Source organism: Chrysemys picta, chromosome 4 (genome assembly GCF_011386835.1).
Source record: "Chrysemys picta bellii isolate R12L10 chromosome 4, ASM1138683v2, whole genome shotgun sequence".
Taxonomy (NCBI): Eukaryota; Metazoa; Chordata; order Testudines; family Emydidae; genus Chrysemys; species Chrysemys picta.
The window spans coordinates 58632853-58655229 of record NC_088794.1 but is presented as its reverse complement, the minus strand read 5'-3'; the positions used below and the strand labels follow the sequence as shown (position 1 = coordinate 58655229).

The 22377-nt window shown below is 48.6% G+C and overlaps 1 protein-coding gene across 5 annotated transcripts in view; it reads right to left on the bottom strand.

Moving 5' to 3' along the window:
* Positions 1–9967, bottom strand: part of LOC101943135 (basic proline-rich protein-like) — a 28916-nt gene extending 18949 nt beyond the window's left edge. The window contains exons 1-2 of one of the 5 annotated variants that reach the window (XM_065592374.1): positions 4756–9967; positions 1117–1431 (exon numbers count right to left, since the gene is read on the bottom strand). In XM_065592374.1, the coding sequence (XP_065448446.1) occupies positions 7715–8734 (1020 nt within the window). In that variant the 5' untranslated portion in view covers positions 8735–9967 and the 3' untranslated portion in view covers positions 1117–1431; positions 4756–7714. Of the gene's footprint in view, positions 1–1116 lie in introns of all 5 variants that reach the window. The other 4 variants (XM_065592375.1, XM_065592376.1, XM_065592372.1 and 1 more) reach the window with 4 other exon arrangements.
* Positions 9968–22377: the final 12410 nt, after the last annotated feature.

Sequence of the window (22377 nt, the reverse complement as noted above, 5' to 3'; positions counted from 1 at the left end):
GTCTGCTGTACAACATCCTTCCCATAATTCAATTTGGTATTAATTAGATGGCGAAAGAACAGATTCCACAGGAAATGCTGCTTCCACCAACTGCAGAGCTAGGAAACCCAGGGCTTCCACATCTATTGGTGCTGGCATCTTTTGAGAATCTAGCCTCAGCAGTGGTTGTTGTGTACATTTCATGTCTAGCCCTATGTCATGTACCCAAGGTCACACAGGCGTCTGCAGCAGAACTGGAAATTGAAGTCTCCATGAGCCTTAACCATGAGGTCAGCCTCTCTTGCCCTGTTGGCACAGAAAGTATTCCCCAGGGAGGATGAAGATGATCTCAGGTATCATCATAATGGCCACTGTGCAAGACACTGTACTAACATGCAGTCCCTTCCCTGAGGAGCTTACAATATGTGGGCAACAGGGGATTCAACTGACAAGGGGAAGCACAAAGAAACTTTGATCAGCATGAACAGTGGTCACAATAGGATATACACCATCCAGACTCACTAATGTGGATCTCTTCAAACGCTTTTACCCTTGTTCTATCCACGTCTTTGTTACATCTGAATCGTCAAGACTGCAGTTGGCCATTAAATGCTCCCCCCTGCATCTCCTTGACCAAAAACCTGAACTTGTTTTATGCAGTGTTGTCGTAGCTGTGTCAGTCCCAGGATACGAGAGAGACCAGGTGGGTGAGGTAGTATGTTTTATTGGACCAAGTGTGTGTGTGTGTGTGTGTGTGTGTGTGTGTGTGTGTGAGAGAGAGAGAGACAGACAGACACTAGCTAGTCTCTCACCAACAGAAATCTGTCCAATTAAAAAAAAAAAATTACCTCTTCAACCACCTGGTATTTCTAATCTTTGGTTTGCCAAAATCTGACATTTTTGGGGCTTTTAATAAAAAAACAGAACTTGAAAAATTGATGTGTCATGTGGAGAATTTCATTTAAACCACCATCACAACAAATATCCACTGTCTCTTGTCCAAAAAACCCTAAGGTGAACAGTTCATAAGCTCTGGATCTTAGCCATTCTAGAGCCACCCTCAAAGTCACCCCCCCCCCTTTAGGTTTAGCTGTGGCTCTACTGGACTCTCAGGTCAGGTCAGTACACTACACTTACTTGAGGGGACCCCTTTGTAGGAAGTCCCTGTAGCCTAACGTAGCAAAAGGAGCAAGGATTAGAGTTTGGGGAGAGGACCAGGAGCCAGGACTCTGGCAGTACCATCCCCAGTTTGCTTGCTATGTTCACATCCACTTTGCCAAGCCAAGAGACAACTTCTTGGCTTCATCAATTCTCCATTGACTTCAGTTGGAAGTTCACCAGTATATCTGAGTGCAGAGAGAGAGAGAGAGAATTTTCACTTACCGTCTTGATGATAAAAGCTACAGAAGATCTTCACAGATACCCCCATTGAAGTCACTCATTACCAGGATCCTTTGGGGAAAAAAAAAAAAAACCACTCCCTGATCACGGGATTCATTATTCAGAGCAGTGTTTCTCAACCTTTTTGATACCAGAGACCAGCTTACTACCTTCCTAAACTGTGTCAGGGGGGATCTCAGGGACTAGTGTCAGTCCTTGGACATTGGTTTAGAGCACAGGACAAGGGAGTCAGGACTCCTGGGTCCTGTGGCTGGCTCAGCTACTGACTTCTTGAGCAAGTTATTTAGCTGCAGTAAACCGGGGGGGGGGGGGGGGGAGAGAAAGAGGGAGAAGACTTGTTACATCTGTAAAATGCTTGAGATTTTCAGACGGAAGTATAATCATTTGCACACACACGACAAAGGGTCCTCTGTTCTTTGCAGACATCTCACCTCAGACCTGACAAACTCACCACACTAAACTTGTCTTACAGGAGATTTATCCATAAAGAGTTATTATCCTACATATATTTCAGAGTAATTACAGGAAGCTTGTAGCGATTCATAGATATTAAGTGAAATCGAAGGGCACTGTGGGTTCTCAGTGCCTGCTAAAAGGCCCAATCCAAAACCAAAAATCTTTCCATTGAGCTTCTCCGATGTCCAACCAAACGTTAGGCCCTAGGACTGAGCTCTTCTGAAAGTGGGGGGTTCATTTGGGGTTGCTAAGCACTTGCGGAAAACAAAAAATCCAGCTGTAATGATTTCTGGCAGCATTTAACAGCCTCGGGCCCTTGCATTTTCCAGTCGCCTTGATGACTGTAGGCAAACAGCTGCATCTCAGGCGTTATTTTTGTCCAGTTTTATGTTTTGCAAACAGTGCATAAGACTGCATTTCCAACAGATTAGCTCAATTCATCCCATACATGTATTTAGTTTGAGACAGGTCAACGTGCAAGGTTTTCCACTTCCTTGACTTCAGTCTGTCTGGGTTCAAATTCAGCTGGGCACCAAAGGAACGTCTGCCCATGAAATGCACTCTCTGGTTCTTTGGGATTGTTTTACCAAAAAGACAAGGGAAACAGAGAATGCCTTCACCTGGATTCTTTTATGTCTGGGTTTCAAGATCATTATCTTCAGTCCCTGATTATTTTGACTCTAGATAAAAAAACAGAATCGAACAGATCCATGGCCCTGCTGAGATCAGAACTGGGTAGAGCAGCAGCTGGGTTCAGATTGCTACTGGCAGGATTTTAGCAGTTTCTGGAGCAGCATGTACTACTGCTCCAGGTATAGATGCCACACGTCTTTGTTTCTGCATTCATAATTCTCAATTGCCTAGAGACACATAGCTTAATTCACAAATGGTTGATGGAGTTCTTTGCAATGCACTTTCGAAAGCAAGTTGTGCAAACACTTTTCCCTGGAGTTCCTCCAGTAACTTCAGATATTTTTCTGGTTGGACGGGTAGACATGCAAGCTGAATTTATGGCTGGATTATCTAAACAGGTCTGGTATGACGGTAAAGGTCTATGGAGATGTGTATTTCTGGAGCATTGGTTTAAATCTGGCCTTGGCCAGAAGCATGATGTGCCAGTCCCTTTTCAGCACTGTTTGAGGTAGAGGAAAAGCATTTGCTTCCCTTCAGGTTCATAAATCAGCTTTTTGGCCTGAGGGCCATATTGGGTTTCCGAAATTGTATGGAGGCCTCCCCAAACAGCCAGGCGTGGACTGGGCCCCGCCCCCTGAGTCCTGCTGCTTCTTGCCTCCCCTCCCCCGGGACTTCTGCCCCATCCAACCCCCCCATTCCCTGTTCCATCCACCCATCCCTGTCCCCTGACTTCCCACAGAACCCCTGCCCCTGACTGCCCCCATCCAACTCCTCCCCTTCCTGACTGCCCTCTGGGACCCCTGCCCCCATTCAACCCCCGTTCCCTGCCCTCTGACCACCCCAACCCCTGTCCACACACCCCTGCCCCCTGAACTCCCCTGCCCTCTATCCAACCCCCTGCTCCCTGTCCCCTTACCACGCTGCCTGGAGCACCAGTGGCTGGAGGCGCTACAGCCATGCCTCCCAGAGCAGCAGGACAGACAGCTGTGCTGCCTGGCTGGAGCCAGCCATGTTAACATGCAGCACAGAGCACTGTGTCAGGCCACGGCTCTCCAGCTGCGCTGCCCGGCAAGAGCTCGCTGCCCCGCTGCCTAGAGCATTGCGCTGGTGGTGCAGTGAGCCGAGGCTGCGGGGGAGGGGGGAAAACAGCGGGGGGGGGGGGACGCAGGGCGGTCCCATGGGCCAGATACAGCCCACAGTTTGCCCACCTCTGGTCTAGTTGCATTCTGGTGTTTTGAGGCCAGTGAGCAGTGTAAAGGGGCTTGAAGCCTGCTGGATCTCCCCTTGGAAGAATTCCCCTAGGGGAAAGGGGAATCCATAGAGGTGTATGTAGCAAGTTGGAGGCAGGAGAATAGGTTGCAGGAGAGAAGAGATTGGCAGTAACACCAGTAAGACTGTTTGCACATGGCTTGAATGCTACCTGCAGTTGCAGCCCCTTGTGGAAACAGTGCTCTTAAAAAGCCACTTTAATTTTAGAAACATGGAGTTCTCATGTTATTACCCAGCATGCTGTACACAAAACAGTGTAGGACAGAGAATGGCCCTGTGCTGCCAATGCAGGGGTGTGCCCAGGGCATGCTGCACTGTCTATTGTGGGTGGTCCCTTAGAGACAGCTGCAACCAGGGTGTAAATCAGAGCAGCCCCAGAGGTTGCTCTGTTTATATGGAGAATTGAGTCCAAGAGGAATAAAAGTAAGAGTGCAGCCACCTGTGTCCCCTTTCCTGCAGCTGTGCCAAGTTCAGCTTGACCATAGCCCAGAAACAAGGTCATTATCTCAACATAGTGACAGCTATGAGAGAGAATGTTAAATACAAGCTAGTGATGAAAATAACCCCCAATTATCAGAGAAAAGATGGATAAACAGACAAGACTGAGGACCTAGATTGCTAAAAAATAATGCCTGATGGGCAACAAGTTAAGTTACCAAATGTGGCATATTGCCCTATGGCATGATGGGACCTGATTGCCTCTGCTTCAAGGCTGCCAACCCAATCAATCCCAGGATAATTCTGGAAATTCAGAGCCGTGTCCCTATCTTATAGGGCCAGAGTGACACTGATCCCAGTGCGTCCTGGGATGGGGTTTCGGGACTTCTCCCTGGGCTGGGTGGATGCCCGTGCAGCACAGATGTGATCAATAAAGCTCTGAGTTATGTTCCTCTGTACCAGGTCTCAGGACCCTGACATAACGAGCTCCCCAATAACCCAGTCTCCATATTGCTCTGTTAAACTCATGATGTTTGCACAGGACCAAGTGAAGGAAAGATTCACCCCCTAGTCTCTTACCACTTGGAAGTTTGGTCTTCTAGGGGATAGAGCACTAGCCTGGGACTCAGGAGACTTGGGTTCTGATCCCAGCTCTACTGCTGGGCGACCATGGGCAGGTTCCTGCCCCTCCGGGCCTCAGGTTTCCCCATCTGTAAAACAGGGGGGAATTTTGTAAAGTGCTTTGAGATCTACTGATGGAAAACACGATACAAGACACATTCCATCAAATAGGCAGCCCAGTTAAGGGAAAACTGTGTTGCTGTGGCAAAGGATGCACAAGGGAAAGGCAAAGCATTTTCCTTGCCATGGTTGAAGCAGCCCTGCATGCCCTGGTCATGGTGGGGAGGGTGAGAGGATCCCTGCAACAGCAAGTGTTCTGATCTCAGCCCACCCATACCCAGTTCCCATCTGCCCCTGTACACTGCCAGGCATGGAGCCCTGTGAAATTGGGCTGTGCGTGGGGAGGACTGTCAGGGTTCCCTCCCCACTCTGGAGTACAGACATGAGGACCTGCATGAAAGACCCCCTAAGCTTATTTTTACCAGATTAGGTTAGAACTTCCAAGGGACAAATCCTTTCCTTGTCCTTGGACGGTATTGCTGCCACCACCAAGAGATTTAGACAAAAATTCAGGAAGAGGATCACTTGGAGTTCCTTGTTCCCCAAAATATTCCCCCAAGCCCTTTCACCCTGTTTCCTGGGGAGGCTTGAGAATAATGCAAGTACCAACCAGACCCTTTGTCCCTAGGACACTGAAAATCAAACAGGTTCTTAAAGGAAGAACTTTTTCTTTAAAGTAAAAAGAATCACCCCTGCAAAAGTCAGGATGGAAGGTAACTTTACAGATTTAAATACAGAGGATTCCCCTCTAGGCTCAGCTTCAAAGTTACAAAAACAGAAATAAGACTCCCTCTTAGCATAGGGAAAACTCAAGCTAAAACAAGAGATAATCTAATGCATTTCCTTGCCTTTACTTACAATTTCCGTAATTTTAGATGTATCATTTCAGGTATGTTTTCAGGAGATGTTTTACCTGCTTGGTCTCTCTCCATCCAGAGAGGGAACAAACAAAGAGCACAAACAAAACCTCTCCCCCCCACCTCCAGATTTGGAAGTATCTTCTTTCCTTATTGGTCCTTTTGGTCAGGTGCCAACCAGGTTATCTGAGCTTTTTAACCCCTTACAGGTAAAGTGATTCTGTACCTCTGGCCTGGAGGGATTTTATGTTACTGCATAGATAAAGGTGGTTACCCTTCCCTTTATATTTATGGCAAGGGCATATCCTCCCTTCTGTTCAGAGCCACACTGATTCCATTGCCCTGGAGGTGGGAACTGGTTTCAGGGCTCTAGGCTTGCCACATCAATTATGAAAATAAGACAATTGCCTAAGCCCCAGCATGTCTTTCATTACAAATTAAACACTGGCTGATTTGCTGTCTTATTACACACTAAGGGTACGTCTTCACTACCTGCTGTATCAGCGGGTAGCAATCGATTTATCTGGGATTGATATATTGCGTCTCATTAAGACGCAATATATTGATCCCCGAACACGCTCACCGTCGACTCTGGAACTCCACCAGAGCGAGCAGCGGTAGTGCAGTCGACGGGGGAGCCGTGGCCATCGATCCCACGCCTTCTGGACCCCAGGTAATTCGATCCAAGATACTTAGACTTAAGCAACTTCAGCTATGCGAATAGCTTAGCTGAAGTTGCGTATCTTGGATCAATTCTCTCCCGCCCCCCGTGTAGACCAGCCCTAATTGAATACTAATTCCTTTCCCAGGCTGTTTAAACCCCCCCCCCTCCCCCACACACACTTAATGGTTATCCCTTTCTCCTGGTCTGAATTTTACACTGTGCATTGCAGACTCTGAATACTGACCCCCTAGCTCATGCTGTGTGCAGCACATCTTCAGTCTCCTTTGCACAGCTGCTGCCTCCACTTTCACTCTTTGACCCTTTAATGCTAGTTAACAGTTTAAGAGCCTTACCTATGAACTTTTAGGTTTTCCTTGGCATTGCAGGCTCATTACCTGGTTTTCTAAGGTTACCCCTCTGAAGCTCTGAGCCATCTCAGTATACTTCAAGTAAACACAGCACTTAGAACCCCAGGGACAGGATAAACAACGCATTGCCCTAAACCCAAACACTTGATCCAACCACTCTTGAACTATGGGGATGCTAGAAAACCCAACCCATTTCCACATCCACATTTTGAAAGCACCAAAAACTTTAAGAGCTGAATACCCACCTACCTTGGGCATTCCAGATCCAGGTCAAGATCTTGGAATAATCCTGATTCTTACCAGAGGTCAATCCAGATTTGGCAATGGTGACTATGCCTATGCATTGTCCATTCGCCAGAGCCTTGGCATCTCTCACTATTATGCTCTCTGCTCTGGAGACACACTTCCCTCCAGCACCTCGATCCCTATCACTCCAGCACAAGACTGTGTGCCCAGGGAGGGTAGGCTCATTTCAGCATCAGCTGATGGGGAGAACTGCATTTTGCCAAGCAGGACCCAATTCTGCTTTCAGTTCCATGGAGTACTACTGCTGACAGTTTCAGTGGGAACTGGGCCCCTGCAACCGAGAGCAGAATTTGGCCCTTCACCGTTAACAAATATCTATGAGGATTCTTTAAGTGATGACATACTGACCCAGGCCAGATTTGAACTGCTGACTTAGAAGTAAGCCTGAGATCTTGAGCAAGTCACTTCACCTTCTGTGCCTGTTTCTGCCCCACCTTGTGTTTTGTAAACCCTTCCAGCCACGGAATCGCTCTCACTAGGTGTTTTCACAGCACTCAGCCACCATCTTGGTTGGGGCCTCTGGTTGCAAATGCAATACAATAGTCATCTGCCATTACCAGTCCCTGAATCAGCCATTTCCCTAGACAGATGGCAAAATCTGGATTCAAAGCTAGGGTTACCATACGTCCGGATTTTCCCAGACATGTCCGGCTTTTGGGGGCTCAAATCCCCGTCCGGGGGGAAATCCCCAAAAGCCGGGCATGTCCAGGAAAATCGGGAGGGAGGGAGGGCTCGGCCGGGGCCTCTTTGGCCGGGGCCGGTGCGGGGCCGAGCCGGGGGCATGGTGCCGGGCGGGGAGCCGGGGGCGCGGTGCCGGTCCGGTCCGGGGTCGCGGGGGGTGCGCGGAGCCGGGGGGCCGTTCCGGGGTAGCGGGGGTGTGCGCTGGGCTGCGGGGCCGCGAGCCGGTCCGGGCCGCCGGGGGGTGCGCTGGGCCGCGGGGCTGGTCCGGGCCGCCGGGGGGTGCGCTGGGCCGCGGGGCCGGGAGCCGGTCCGGGCCGCCGGGGGGTGCGCTGGGCCGCGGGGCCGGGAGCCGGTCCGGGCCGCCGGGGGGTGCGCTGGGCCGCGGGGCCGGGAGCCGGTCCGGGGCCGCCGGGGGGTGCGCTGGGCCGCGGGGCCGGGAGCCGGTCCGGGGCCGCCGGGGGGTGCGCTGGGCCGCGGGGCCGGGAGCCGGTCCGGGGCCGCCGGGGGGTGCGCTGGGCCGCGGGGCCGGGAGCCGGTCCGGGGTAGCGGGGGGGTGCGCCGGGCCGCGGGGCCGGGAGCCGGTCCGGGGTAGCGGGGGGGTGCGCCGGGCCGCGGGGCCGGGAGCCGGTCCGGGGTAGCGGGGGGGTGCGCTGGGCCGGGCCGCCGGGGGGTGCGCTGGGCCACCAGGGGCCGGCAGTGCTGGGCGGGCCGGGGGTGGTCGGCCGGGGCCGGCACCCCAGGGCCCCGAGCCGACCCAGGCTGGAGCCGCCGGGGGGCCAGTCTGGGCCGCGCCTCCTCCCCCCACACTCCCCCTTACCTGCTTCAGGCTTCCCGCGAATTAAATGTTCGCGGGAAGCAGGGGAGGGGGCGGAGACTTTGGGGAGGGGGCGGAGTTGGGGCGGGGGCCGGGGCCGGGGCCCCGTGGAGTGTCCTCCATTTGGAGGCACAAAATATGGTAACCCTAGCTTTACAACTTCTGCTACCACGGCATGAATTAACATGGTACTTCACACTAATGAAATGCTAAGTGATTCTTTTCCTTAAGGCGGCTGTAGTCTCAATTTGGTTGCTTTGACAGCTGAGATGTTTTGCTTCAGAGGAGGAGGGGCAGTTTGATAGAGGTTCCCCTCCCCTCCTTCTACTGCACCTGAATTATTCTTTCAACATTAAAGAAATTTAGATAATGGAGGCAAATGTTCACATGAGGTAACATGGCCTTGATTTGGAGGATATAGCTGACATTCAGATAACTTCCTGGGGCTGTAGATGACCTCTTCAATTGGAGAACGAATGGTAGAAAGCTAGCCTCATTCTCTTCTCTCGGTGGTATAAATCAGGTGCAACTTATTCCATTGGAATGGGTAAGAGGGGAGTTGGGTTCAATGGAGTTGCTCCTGATTTACACTGGTGTGAAAAAGGGGGGTGGAGGGGGAAGTGAGGTCCAGTGTAAATCAGAAGTGACTCACGAGCAGGCCTGATTCCCCTCTCACTCACCCTCTTGTAAATCACCCTTATTTGCATCTTGTAACACTTTTGGTAACAATCCACCCAGTAGTATACATCCCTAGACACAAACACTCATTGACAAGAGAATCAGGCCCAGTGAATGTGTATACTGATGGGTGCATGGTTACCAGAAGTATTACAAGGGGCAGGCTGCTTAGGGTTTGGAGACAAATCTCTGCAGAGGTCTCTGAAGCAACTAGTTTTAAACAGCTCATTCCCCACCACCCTCTTCAGAGAGAAGCAGGGGCCCAATTCGGCAGAGTGCCAAACTCTGTCACCCAGCAGTGGTCGAGGGTGTTGATCATCTCTGAGGATTAGGCCTCTGGTCTAATAAAAATTAAAGTGGGACAGCGAGGCAAATCGAGCTTCTCCCACTGGAGGAAGAAAGTATTTTCTTCAGGGAGATACAGAACAAGCTGCAGAGAAGCCTACATGGTCTGACAGGTCAAGTAACGGATGGCCTGTCACAAAGCCCTCTGGCGCCAACTCATGGTTGAAATAGATTGTCTGTGACTAGGATCAGAGGGGTAGCCGTGTTTGTTGCTTTTTACAGATCCAGACTAAGAGTCCTGTGGCACCTTATAGAGTAACAAATGTATTGGAGCATAAGCTTTTGTGGGTGAATACCCACTTCGTCAGACGCATGTAATGGAAATTTCCAGAGGCAGCTAGAAATATGCAGGCAAGAATCAGTCTAGAGATAATGAGGTTAGTTCAATCAGGGAGGATGAGGCCCTCTTCTAGCAGTTTCTTCTCCCTTGGTGTTCACACCTCAACTGCTAGAAGAGGGCCTCATCCTCCCTGACTGAACTAACCTCATTATCTCTAGACTGATTCTTGCCTGCATATTTCTAGCTGCCTCTGGAAATTTCCATTACATGCGTCTGACGAAGTGGGTATTCACCCACAAAAGCTTATGCTCCAATACATTTGTTACTCTATAAAGGTGCCACAGGACTCTGTTGCTTGTGACCAGGATGAATTCTACACACCTCCTCTCCCCTGTGGGGAGGGTAAACCACCACCTAGCATACAGCATAGCAAGGAAGGAAGTGGCTAGCTTGGATTCCTGTCTTCTTAAAAGCAGTGGCTTTTTAATCCCACCCCAGTCAATAACCATGACAGCAGCTGACCACTTAGACTCTTTTCACACATCTCGGCTTTTATAGTCTGTGAAACATGTTGGTTCCCCATCAGTAATGTATTCAGACCCTTCAATTAGCTCTTCTCATGCAGTGCTTTGAGTTCAGCTCCTAGATACCTCTGCAACTTTTATAGCAGCCATGTACTGGGGGGACAGATGGTTCAGTAAGCTAGACTCTGTGGTGGAAGGATGGTCCTGAGGTGAAAGGCCAGGCATGGGACTCAGATGAGCCAGATTCAATTCCAAGCTCTGCTACAGATTTCTTGTGTGACCTCTCGCAAGTCACCCACTTTCTGCACCTCAATGCCCGATCTGTAAAATGGGGATAATGATCTCTTGTCTAGCTTTTAATGTAGGAACCAGTTGCTTCCTAGTTATCTGTACTGCACAATAGGGTGCTGACCTCCGATGGTGCTTCAGTGATCTAGGTCCTTTCATTTCCAAGTTGCCAGTTAGAAATTCAGCCCAGTATGGAAGTGACTGAAAATGTTTGCTATCCGATGGCTGTCCACTGGCCTAGGATATATGAAATGTTCCTAATCCTAGCAGGCAGTAGTCCATCTCTCACACAAAATAGCATCACAAGTTTCCCACTTGGTAAGCATCCAAAGGACTGTATGGGCCATGAAGACCTGACTGCCCACTCATGCATATCCAAGATAAGAGATGAATCATAGACCCATAGGGTTAGAAGGGACCTCAAGGATCATGTAATGTAACCCCCTGCCAAGATGCAGGACTTGTGTCTAAATCACTTAAGACAGATGGTTCCAGCCTCCTTTTGGAAACCTCTAGTGAAGGAGCTTCCACAACCTTCCTAGGCATCTGTTCCATTGTCCTGCTGTTATGACAGATAGGAAGTTTTTCCTGAGATTTAATCTAAATCTGCTGTGCTGTAGTTTGACCCATCGCCTCCTGTCTTGTTCTCTGTGGCCAGAGAACAACTTTCTCCATCATTTTTATGTCAGCCTTTCAAATATCTGAAGACTGTTATGTCCCACCTTAATCTCCACTTTTCCAAACTAAACATAACCAGTTCCTTCAGCTTTTGCTAATATGGCTTGTGTTCCATCCCTCTGATCATCTTTGTCACTCTCCTCTGGATCCTTTAGTTTCTCCACATCCTTTCTAGACATTGGTGACCAAAAATGGACACTGTCCTCCAGCTGAGACCTAACCAGCACTGAGTAGAGCAGAAGGTGGAGGTGCGCTGGTGCATGATTAAACAGAGGACTTCAGTTCCAGGTTGACAGCCATTCCTAGAGATGGTAACCAGCATTACATGTACACACTTTTAAATAAAAAGTGCCCATCACTAACAGATGGGCAACAGCAGCATCTTAAAAATAGATGCAATTCTGGATAGATCTCACTTCTTCCTAGCACCTTCTCACCTGCTGATGGGATTCAGACTTGACGCCTGTTGGAATACATTTGCTACCGCATGGGAGAACCCCTCCTCCCCCAGCATGTTTAAAGCTTTCCCTTCCGAGATCTGATTTTGCATTCCTCTTTTCTCTCTATCACTGCAATGTTCAAAACAAATTAAGGGCCAGATTTTCAAGTGCTCAGCACCCAGAATCAGGGCCAGATTTTCTCCAAAGAGCTCAGTCCCCAGCAGATGGGTCTACATTGCATTTTAAAACTTGCAGCAGCAAATCTCACAGCCTGGGTCTACACAGGAGCGCCGCCAGCTTTTCTGCCACCCTAGGCGGTGGAAGATCCCGCCGCCAAAATACCGCCACAGTCGCCTCCCCCCAAAATTGTAGTGCCCTAGGCGACTGCCTAGGTCACTTAATGGGTTGCGCCGGCCCTGGGTCTACACACTCAGCCTGATAGCAGTGTCGACATTGAAGCTTGGGCTGGAGTCTGGGCTCTGAAACCCACCCCCTCCTTGGGCTTCAGAGCCCAAGCGTCCACACAGCTGTTTTTAGTGCTGTATTGCAAGCCTCATGACTCACTGCCACAGAATCCAGCTTGCTGTGTAGCTGTACCATGTGGCACCCAACATATGAGCCTATACATCTCTGTGCAATCCACCTTCCCCAAATGAATATTTAAAAGCAAAGCTCGGAAAAGCCATCTGCTTTTTGTTTTGAGAATTACATTTGGCCAAAGTGAACAATTCTGGCATTTACACCATTTCCTCTCCCCCAAGGAACATTTTGGTCAGTTGCATTTATTTCCCCTTTCTGTAATATTCTAGCGATTTTTCCATGGTATCTAGCAAGACTTTCCCTCCCCTCCCCATGGCCCCTCTCTGGTTCTGAACCAAAAAGCACTCAAATTGCAAGCAATCTGAAAGGGAGAGTGTTGCACAGAAAATATTCAGGTCCTATTTTTCTTCACCTTGTAACTGCTGCAAAGCAGGGGTAAGGCAATGCCAGCTCAGGAAGACTGCACACCATGTATGAAATGCTCACATCTTGCACTGGTATAAGTGATACAGGGTCTAATTAACTATTTTTCCTACACCTTTGTACCAGTGCAGAGAATAAAGTGTTGCCGTTGTATATTGGTACATTTTAATACCTACACTGCAGGGGTGTAATCAACCACACAAGCTGCAGGGCAATGGTGAATCAGGCCTTTAAGACTCTGTGCTTTTACTTTGACATCTTCAAGAACACAAAAGTAAATCTCCTTCCTGGGCTCACATGGCTGGTAATGAACTTAGAATATCAGGGTTGGAAGAGACCTCAGGAGGTCATCTAGTCCAACCCCCTGCTCAGAGCAGGACCAATCCCTAACTAAATACTGTTCCCGACAGATTTTTGCCCCAGAACCCTAAATGACCCCCTCAAGGATTGAGCTCACAACCCTGGGTTTAGCAGGCCAATGCTCAAACCACTGAGCTATCCCTCCCCTGCAACTTGCATCAAGGTGGCTAGTATATCCACAGCCATGCCGGGGTAAGAGTGGCTAAAAGTTGTGACAGCACCAAACACCCAGCAGAAGGCATGTTAAGTGAGCTGGTGTTCACAGATGAATTCCAAATGGACAGATATGTCAGAGAGCAAACACCAAACTGGTAGTCTCAAACTCAGACACCATAGTGCTGAACATGGTATCTAAGGGACAGAGGGCTGGGACAAGACAGGGCATAGAACAGGTGTAAAGGTCCCCTGGGGAATAGCCCCAGTGCAGAGGGCTCCTATGTGTAGACTCAGAGCCAACTCAGTGCTTGGGGTTGGTTTGAAGAGGAAGGAGGTGGGCCAGGGTTGGCAAGGGAGGTGGTTGGACTCATATCCCTGTGATTCTGCATCCTAGCAAAGCCCCGTAAGGACATGAACTGGGGCAGCCTTTATGACTGCCCTAACCTGTGACAGGGCGTACAGTGGCCCCTGTAGCCACAGAATAAGGGATGTCATTTCTGACCCTGAGCTGGCAGTCACCAGTGCAGGATGAAGCTAGCTCTGAATCCTTGTACTAGCTGAGTGGACCTGTTCAGGTGAGGGCTGGTATAAAGTGGAGAGGTTTATATTTTTAGTGCTGGCCTTTTGGGGATAAGAGGAAGAATGTTAGTTTCCATGGTTGCCAGCCTGGCACCTTTCACCAGCACAGACAGACACACGTACACAAGTAAACTCATGCATCAGAGTATGATACACGAGCGAACGTTTGATCCCTTCAGAGCTGTCCTTCCCCCTAGAAAGAGCTACCCCGAGTGATGGGTAACACAGGGCCTTTCACGTGAACGCTGATAGGAATGAACAATGTGTATATACTGGATGGAAAGTAATGACGGGAGAGCTGGATAGATGCCTCAAGGCCATCTCTCGTGTTCTGAGCCTCTCAAACTCATTGTCTAGAGAAAGTCAGACAGCTGGGGAAGAACTTGGCCTTGCTTGTGCAGAAGAGACACGAGGCAGTGGCTGCCACTGATTTCAGCTAGGGATGGAGTTTAGCGCCTCTTGCTGCTGTAATTCAGAGCATTTTAGGGGTTGGCATTATTAGTGTCAGGATAGTTTTGTGGTAAAGAGACTGATATTGGAATCAAGAAAACTGGGTTTGATCCTTGACTGATACAGGCTGTGTGGCCTGGGGCAAAGCTCTGTGCCTCAGATCCTTATCTATAAACAGGGTGGATACATTATCTGGTCTATTTAGATTAGAATCTCTTTGGAGCAGACACTGTCTCTTAATAGGTGCCAAGTGCCGTACATACACAATGGAGCCCTGATCTCAGTTAGGAACTCCAGGTGTTACTGCAAGAACAGTATTCACTTAGACTAGGGCTAGATTTAGCCCAGAGCATCAGCTGGTGGATTGAGAGGTTGTGACTTTGTACTTGGGACTAATAAATGTCTGACAGTCAGAGTGACTCAGCTGTTGATAGAAGTGAGAAATCCACCAAGGAAGGGGAGGCTCCTCAAACACTTTGTATTTCACAAGTCTTGTTAAAAATCAGTGATACATTGCATTCATGTAGTGCTTTTACTCCCGAAGGAGCCAGGGCCTTTAAAGACTTAAGCGGTTCCTATGGTCTGTCTCTCCATTTAAATGCTATATGGATAGTTACCAGATTGCCTTTTACCACCACTATACAATTCTTTTTTAGGAAAGTACAGCGAAGACTAGCTTCTCCATTTGAAACTACAAGGGGGATTTTAGGTAGGGAGATTGGTTAGGACAGCAGGGCCAGTGTCTATATTATTGTGAAGAGTTCCATGGGAACTTTAATGATTTAAGTGGGCAGGACATGGGGGAGCGCAGTCTCCTGGGTCCTCTTCCCATCTCTCCCACTGCAGCTAAAAGGGGCCACTGATTTTGAGTGCTTCAGTTTTTGATTGCTTAGTTTGAGACCTAGTGCCAGATTCTCAGCTGGCTTAGGTAAGTGTTACTCTGTTGAAGTCTACAGAATCTAAATGAGTCATCATGAAGACCCTGGTCCCCTGATGTCCAGAGGTTCTGAGCACCTGCAGCTCCAATTGAAATCAGCCGTAATTGTGGGTGCTCAGCCTCTCAAAAAAAAAAATCAGACCTTCACTGGGGCCTCAGAAATTGACCCCCCCAAATCAGCAGCCTCCTCTGACAATTTGGCTGCACAGTTTTAATAGGGTACTTGGAAGGGATACAAGGTAGCATTTCCAGTAATAAAAAAAATCCAAGTGTTCCTGCTGGGCTGAATCGACAATCTGTTGGCAAACATCTGATTGCCTGAGCAGCTGTGATGGAGGGCACTGCCTTTGACAAGACCAAACTGTCAGCCCTCGATAAACAGGTCACAAAACATTTTGCTAATATGGAAGAGGATAAACGGGCTTGAATGGAGGCTCTGTTTCAGACAAACAGCCTGATATTAATCTAGTCAATAAAGATAAGAAGGGAGTCACTTGAGTTGCCAGCAGTAACTCAGACACATTTTGAGCAGCCCTCTTATTCTAACCAGTCCTTAGCTCCTAAGAAGAATTCAGTCTATTTAACCTTTGTATAAAGTTATCCAGCCACCACCAGCAACAGTGGAGAATAAGCAATAAGAACTCCGTACAAGCTTGTCTCTCTCACCACCAGAAATTGGTCCAATAAAAGATTACCTCCCCCACCTTGTATCTATAATAAGAGCTCTGGCTTTTAACAAGTCTGGAAGTGACTAAGGGTATGTCTACACTGCAGTCACAAGGTGTAGCTGCAGCTCATGTATAAATCTAGCGAGCGGTGTCGTTTGTCTACACAAACTGCAGCCATACCCCTGACTGCAGTGTAGGCATACCCTAAAACTGCTCCACTCCTGCCACATCAATGAGTAAAGGGATGCCTATGGAGCTGCTGTCCTATTGGCCAGATTGGAGCCCACCTCTCTCTAGCAGAACGGTGCAGAGGGAGTGGGTCAGTGTAATGGCTTCTCTTTGTTGTGGCTTCTGTGCTCATACAGTTCTTGTGTCATGCTGGTTTTACACTGATGCAAGTCTGTTGGAGTCACTAGAGTCCCTCACTCACACCAGTGAGGATCAGGAGAGTGGAATCAGGTCTAGGGGCTTCAAAAGCATCAGGCTCTTGGGTGTGTGGGGTTGTGTTGCAAGGCCAAGGAAGGCTTTTTGCTCCCTTCACCCACAGTCAGACTCCCATTTTAAGGTCAGAAGGGACAATTATGATCTAGTCTGACCTCCTGCACAATGCAAGCCACAGAATCTCACCCACCCACTCCTGTATCAAATCTGTGTCTGAGCCATTGAAGTCCTCAAATCATGGTTTAAAGACTTCAAGGCACAGAGAATCTTCCAGCAGTGACCCATACCCCACGCTGCAGAGGAAGGCGAAACCCCCGCAGGGCCTCTGCCAATCTTCCCTGGAGGAAAATTCCCAACCCCAAATATGGCACCAGCCAGCACCCAGGAAAGAATTATCTGTAGTAACTCAGATCCCCCCCCATTTAACATCCCATCACAGGCCACTGGGCATATTTACCGCTAGTAGTCAAAGATGAATTAATTGCCAAAATAAGGCTATCCCATCATACCATCCCCTCCATAAACTTATCAGTCATGTTCTTATATGAAATTTCATGCAGCTCAGAGAAACAAGTTAAGAGCTAACAGATTTATGCAGGATTGTGACAAGAACTGACTCAACAGGCCAAATTTCATAGCATATTAGGGTTGGAAGAGACCTCAGGAGGTCATCTACTCCAATCCCCTGCTCAAAGCAGGACCAACACCAACTAAATCATCCCAGCCAAGGCTTTGTCAAGCCAGGCCTTAAAAACCTCCAAGGATAGAGATTCCACCACCTCCCTAGGTAACCCATTCCAGTGCTTCACCCCCCTCCTAGTGAAACAGTGTTTCCTAATATCCAACCTAGACCTCCCCCACTGCAACTTGAGACCATTGCTCCTTGTTCTGTCAACTGCCACCACTGAGAACAGCCAAGCTCCATCCTCTTTGGAACCCCCCTTCAGGTAGTTGAAGGCTGCTATCAAATCCCCCCTCACTTCCCAAAGGCAGAGACTCATAATAGATCTGCACATAACAGCACCCCGGTTGTGCATGGACATTAGGTAACTGGAGTGCAAAAGGCTAATTTAAAACCCTCCTTTGCCATGATGTCTACAAAAAAGCTCGACAGTGATGAAAAAGAGTGGACAATGGCAGCTTGTATGCTGATGCCACTGCCTCTCATGTTGTTCAGTATGGTCACTGTTCTCTTGTTCCCCTTGTCTGTCTATAGTCACCCAGTCTTTTGTCTTCTAGACAGTGTGATCCTTAGGGTAGGGCCTGTCTTCATTCTGTGTTTGTACAGCACCTACCACAGTTGGGTCCTTGTCTATGATGGGGCTCCTAGGTGCTATTGCAATACAAATAATCAATAGTTGTTGGTTTGTATGTGATTGAAGTACGCAGAGGGAAAAGTAGATTTGCACGGGGTTGAGACCACCTGAGACCTCACTCCCCAGCCCCCGAGAGCCCTACAAGTCAGTCTGCCAACCAATAATGGCACCTTATTCAAGGAAAGAAGAGTAGAAAGCCTTTGAGTCCACAGGGATCTCCCTATGCAGATGTAACCTACCTGGGAAGTGCTTGGATTTGTAGTGATAGGTGCTATAGAAGCTCCTAAAGCAGACAGGATGGGACAGTGCCTTTATAAGTCAGTCTGGCTACTGTGCCCCAGGAAAGTGTTCTGGTAACACCTGCCAGCTGGTGCTTTCAAGAGGCAGAAAAATAGCATGCCCTTCTAAAATATCACATACCAGGCACAAGCTCCAGCCCCCTGTAAGGTTTAAGAGGACGATGAGCCCAATCATTCTCACTTGAATTCAAGCACTGAAAGCAGGGGAACAAACCTCTGAATAATAGAGCAGCTGATTGGCATGGAGGGATTTGAATTTTGTTCTGAATGAGCAACTGACGCTCCAGTCCTCCTAAGGGTTATAGTTCTAACCACGCCAAGGCATTGATCTGTGGTGAGACAAGCTCCCTAGGGTGAAGAGTTTCATTTACAGGTTGTCTTTAAACAGCAGGTACAACTGAGTTGATTGTGATCTTATAGTAACATAAGCCCTGATCCTTTTATAGAGTTTCATTGAGTTTAAAGCCAAAAGGGACTATTAGATCATCTAGTCTGACCTCCTGTATGTCACAGACCATTACATTTTATCCACATGGCTCTAGTAAGCCAAGTGACTTCAGGCAGATTGAAGCATTTCAGTCCTTAGGAGACTAAACTGTGTGCCACAGGCAGAGACCCAGGCACACTCCACGCCTGAGAACCCTGCAACACAGAGAACTGATTAGGTGAGACACACACAGATAATCCCCAAAGCAAGACACGCTCCATAGGAAGGTAAAACCACCAAGGTCTCCACCAAACTGACCTGAGGGAAAATTCCTTCCCATCTCCAAATCTGACACTCAGTAAGACCCTGTACACATGAGCAAGACACTGAGCAAGCACCTAGAGAGACAGGCTTCACTGCACCACCTCAGAGCACCGTTACACCCTATCCAGTGTCCCATCTCCAGGTGGGGAGAATCAGATGTTTCAAAGAAAGGCAAATGACCCAAAATACATCTAGCCAATTATGCATCTGGGAAAATTTCCTTCCTTTCACCCCAGCAGGCAACCAGATGAAGCAGGAAGTTTAGTTAGTCATTGTTTTAACAGAAAGCTACAAGTTAAACAAGCACACCAAGGGCAATCCTATTCTCCCCAAGGCCCAGGAAGGAAGGAGGTTGGGGGGTGAAAAAGGGGATTCAGGGATTCACAGATGTAGCCAGCTGCTTCAGGCAGCTTCTCCCAGCCAACCCCTTTAAACTTCACTCATACAACTTCACCCAGGCTAGCAAAGCCTTTCAAAAAGGGACAGAATACAAAAACAAACCTTCATCACAAAAATCCTTTCCTCCCACACATCTCTACTGGGGTGCACTCTTCCAGACACTCTGTCTCTTGGAGGGAAGGTCACACCACCCTAGTGCTCCTACCACTAGGCTAAGAAATAAAAACAGACACCACTCCTTAGCCTCCAACTCTCTCTTATCTTATACGGGCAGGTTATATACTGGCCTCTTTCCCAGCCCTTATCCTGATTGGCTGGGAGAGAGGGGAGTCTTACCCCCCCTTATACTACAAGGCTCCTGACCCCAGATCCTTAAAGGAACAGTAAGCTATGTTTTCCCTGGCACTAATGATCACCCCGGGACCACTCCCTCTCTCCAAGAAACTGCCTCTGCCATTTCCTATGATCTTGTCTGCTCCAGAATTCCTGGAACAGGGTAGCTTGGCCTGCCAGACTTCCCCCATTGGCCTTAAAGGGACAATATACCCATTACACAAGGCCATAAGGTTCACCACAACCATCCAGCCCATTTCCCCTCACTGCCCCCCTCATACCAGGCCATGAAATTTCTCCCAGAAGCTGGATTGAAACATAAATTTTAGAAATATCTTGCCCTGGAGGGAGGCTGAGCATTAAAGCCCACAGGGGTTGTGGGTGCAACTGGTTTTGTGCTAATATGTCTTTCATGTAGTACTTGTTGAATCTTGAAATATTTGGAGGTTCAGTAGCAGAGTAGTAACCAAACCAAGGCACTCAAAATCAGAAGCTGCTATGTAAAGCTTGGGACTTAACTTTTCTGTACCTCAGTTTCACTCTCTGTAAAATGTCTGATTTTCATTTGCCTGAAGTCACATGAGTCAGTGGCAGAACCTGGAATAGAAACCAGAAGTCCTGAATCACTTTCCCCTTGTCTCTCTCTCCATAGACCCCCAAAGTCCTCCCAGAGCTGAGGGCAGAACCCAGAACCCATGCCCACCAGTCTAACCATTAACCCACTTCCTCCCAAAGGTTCAGATACTTCTCTGGAATCAATTTGGTCTGAAATGGGGCTAGGGATCTGGGGAGTGTAACCCATTGGTGAGTGTGTGTCATAGGGCCCCCCTCTGGGCCTGATCCCAAGAGTCTGTTAGGGTACATCTACACAGCCCACAGCAGCAAGTCTCAGAGCATGGGTCGGCAGACAAGGGCTTACAGGGTTCACACTATGGTGCTAAAAATAGCTGTGTAGACCTTCGGGCTCCGAAGCCCACCCCTCTCCCCAGGCTTCAAAGCCTGAACTCCAGCCCAAGTCTGAACATCTAGACAGGTATTTTCAGTGCAATGGCAGGAACCCCAGGAGGCTGAATCTGTCATCCTGGGCTCTGAGACTTGCTAGCATGGGCTACTGTTTGCTGTGTAGACATGCCCAGGCTTGGTTCTTCACCTCAAGCAACTTCTTCTCTTAGCTCTGGAGGTTGCTGGTTCAATCCCTCCACATATTGTCCAAGATAGCAGCCATCATCCAGGACTTACTGAGAGGAAGGCATCTTTCTGTCTGTGACTGTAGGAGCAGTAATATCAGCACAACTACTATTTGTTTCAGAAGATTAATGCAGGCCTTGTTATGTTACCACTATCTCTAGTCGTCGGCCTTTAAATTCTAGGGTGAGGCATTGTCCCGGGGGAAAGTGTTGGAAGCTGGAATGCCAGGGCCTATTCTGCACTTGTCCTGATGATAGAAGACTCTGGCCATGAGGGCCCTTCATCTGATTTTTCACAACAATTAAATAATTACTTCAGAAGGGCTCATCCTGAGAAGAAGTACAGCTGGCACCGTATTCACATTTATTTAAATTAATATTTTTGAGAAAAAAAAACACAAATGTCATCGAAGATTTCTCTGCCAGTCATTCCCTGGGAAGCATCCTTTGCAAGACCAAAATGGCCTCATTTATCTCTGCTGAAAGGGGAGCTGGATGCAAAATTGGATACTTTACAACAGGAGATCTAACAACGAGGGAATTTATACGCGTGCAACGATTAGGCTATTTTTCACTCCAGGTGATGCGAGAATACAGTTCTATTTCAGATAAGGCTGCAGAAGAGACAGGCAGGCTCGGGGAAGTGATCAGAATTTTCAACCACAGCTGGGATGTGCTTTTAGAACACAGTGTGGCCCTTTGCTTTAGGAGTTGTCATTCAAATGGGTCTAGCAGGGCTCATTTTTTAAAAAAAAAGCTCCTTTCAGCATCTAAACATTTTCCACAAGAACTTAACAGCTAGCAGCTCCCAATGTCCATTTTTAGAGGCGCTAAGGGTCAGATCTGCCAAGTGTCCCTCACTCACAGCCGGGACCAGATTTTCAACAGGGCTCAGCTCCCATTGAGGCATCCAAACAGCAACCAGATTTTTAAAAGCAACTCAGCACCCTGCTGCTCCCTCCCAGTTTGATCCTGATGGCAGGATTTCCCAAAGAGCACAGCACCCAACATGCATGCGCGGTGCTGATCTCTTCTGAGAATTGTGGCCTTCATTCATCAAACCCAGTGTCCCGCCCACTGGCTGTAGTCAAAACCTAGCCTCAGGGTGTGTCTGCACCGCAATCAGAGGTATGACTGCAGCCGGGTAGACAGTCCCAACCCAGCTGTGATCTAGATCATGACTCGCTTTAGTAACTATAGTAGCAGGGAAGCCCCAGCTAATGTGACTAGATGTCCCAGTATTAGGGGCTTTGGTTTATATAGGCAACCTCTTACCACCAGCCACCCCTGTCCCAATTTTTAACACTTGCTATGTGGTCACCCTAGCCCCAGCAGCATGGGCTCCCGCTGTTCAAGTCTGTACCTAGGGTCCCGGACAGGCGTGGCTAGCTTGTGCAGCCTCCTGATCTAGCAAGCTAGATCACAGCAAGCTCGGTATGTCTACATGTGCTGCAATCTTCTGATTGCAGCATTGACTTACCCTTAGAGGATGGCAACCTCCCTTTTCCCACGTAATCCATCCTGCTCAGCTGTATGTTGGATGAGTGGGGAAAATTCCTTTCTAGTCATGGGTAAGCATTTTACACTCAGGAGTATGAGATTTCATTCCCCTCATCACAGCCTTAGCTTCGCGGTGACAAATAGTATAGCAGATTGCTCATGGCTCTTCTTTGTGTGTGCAAGGGTACAAAGACCCCCACTCACCTGGTGGTGCAGATGGGCACAGCTCATAGACTCATAGACTCTATGGCCAGAAAG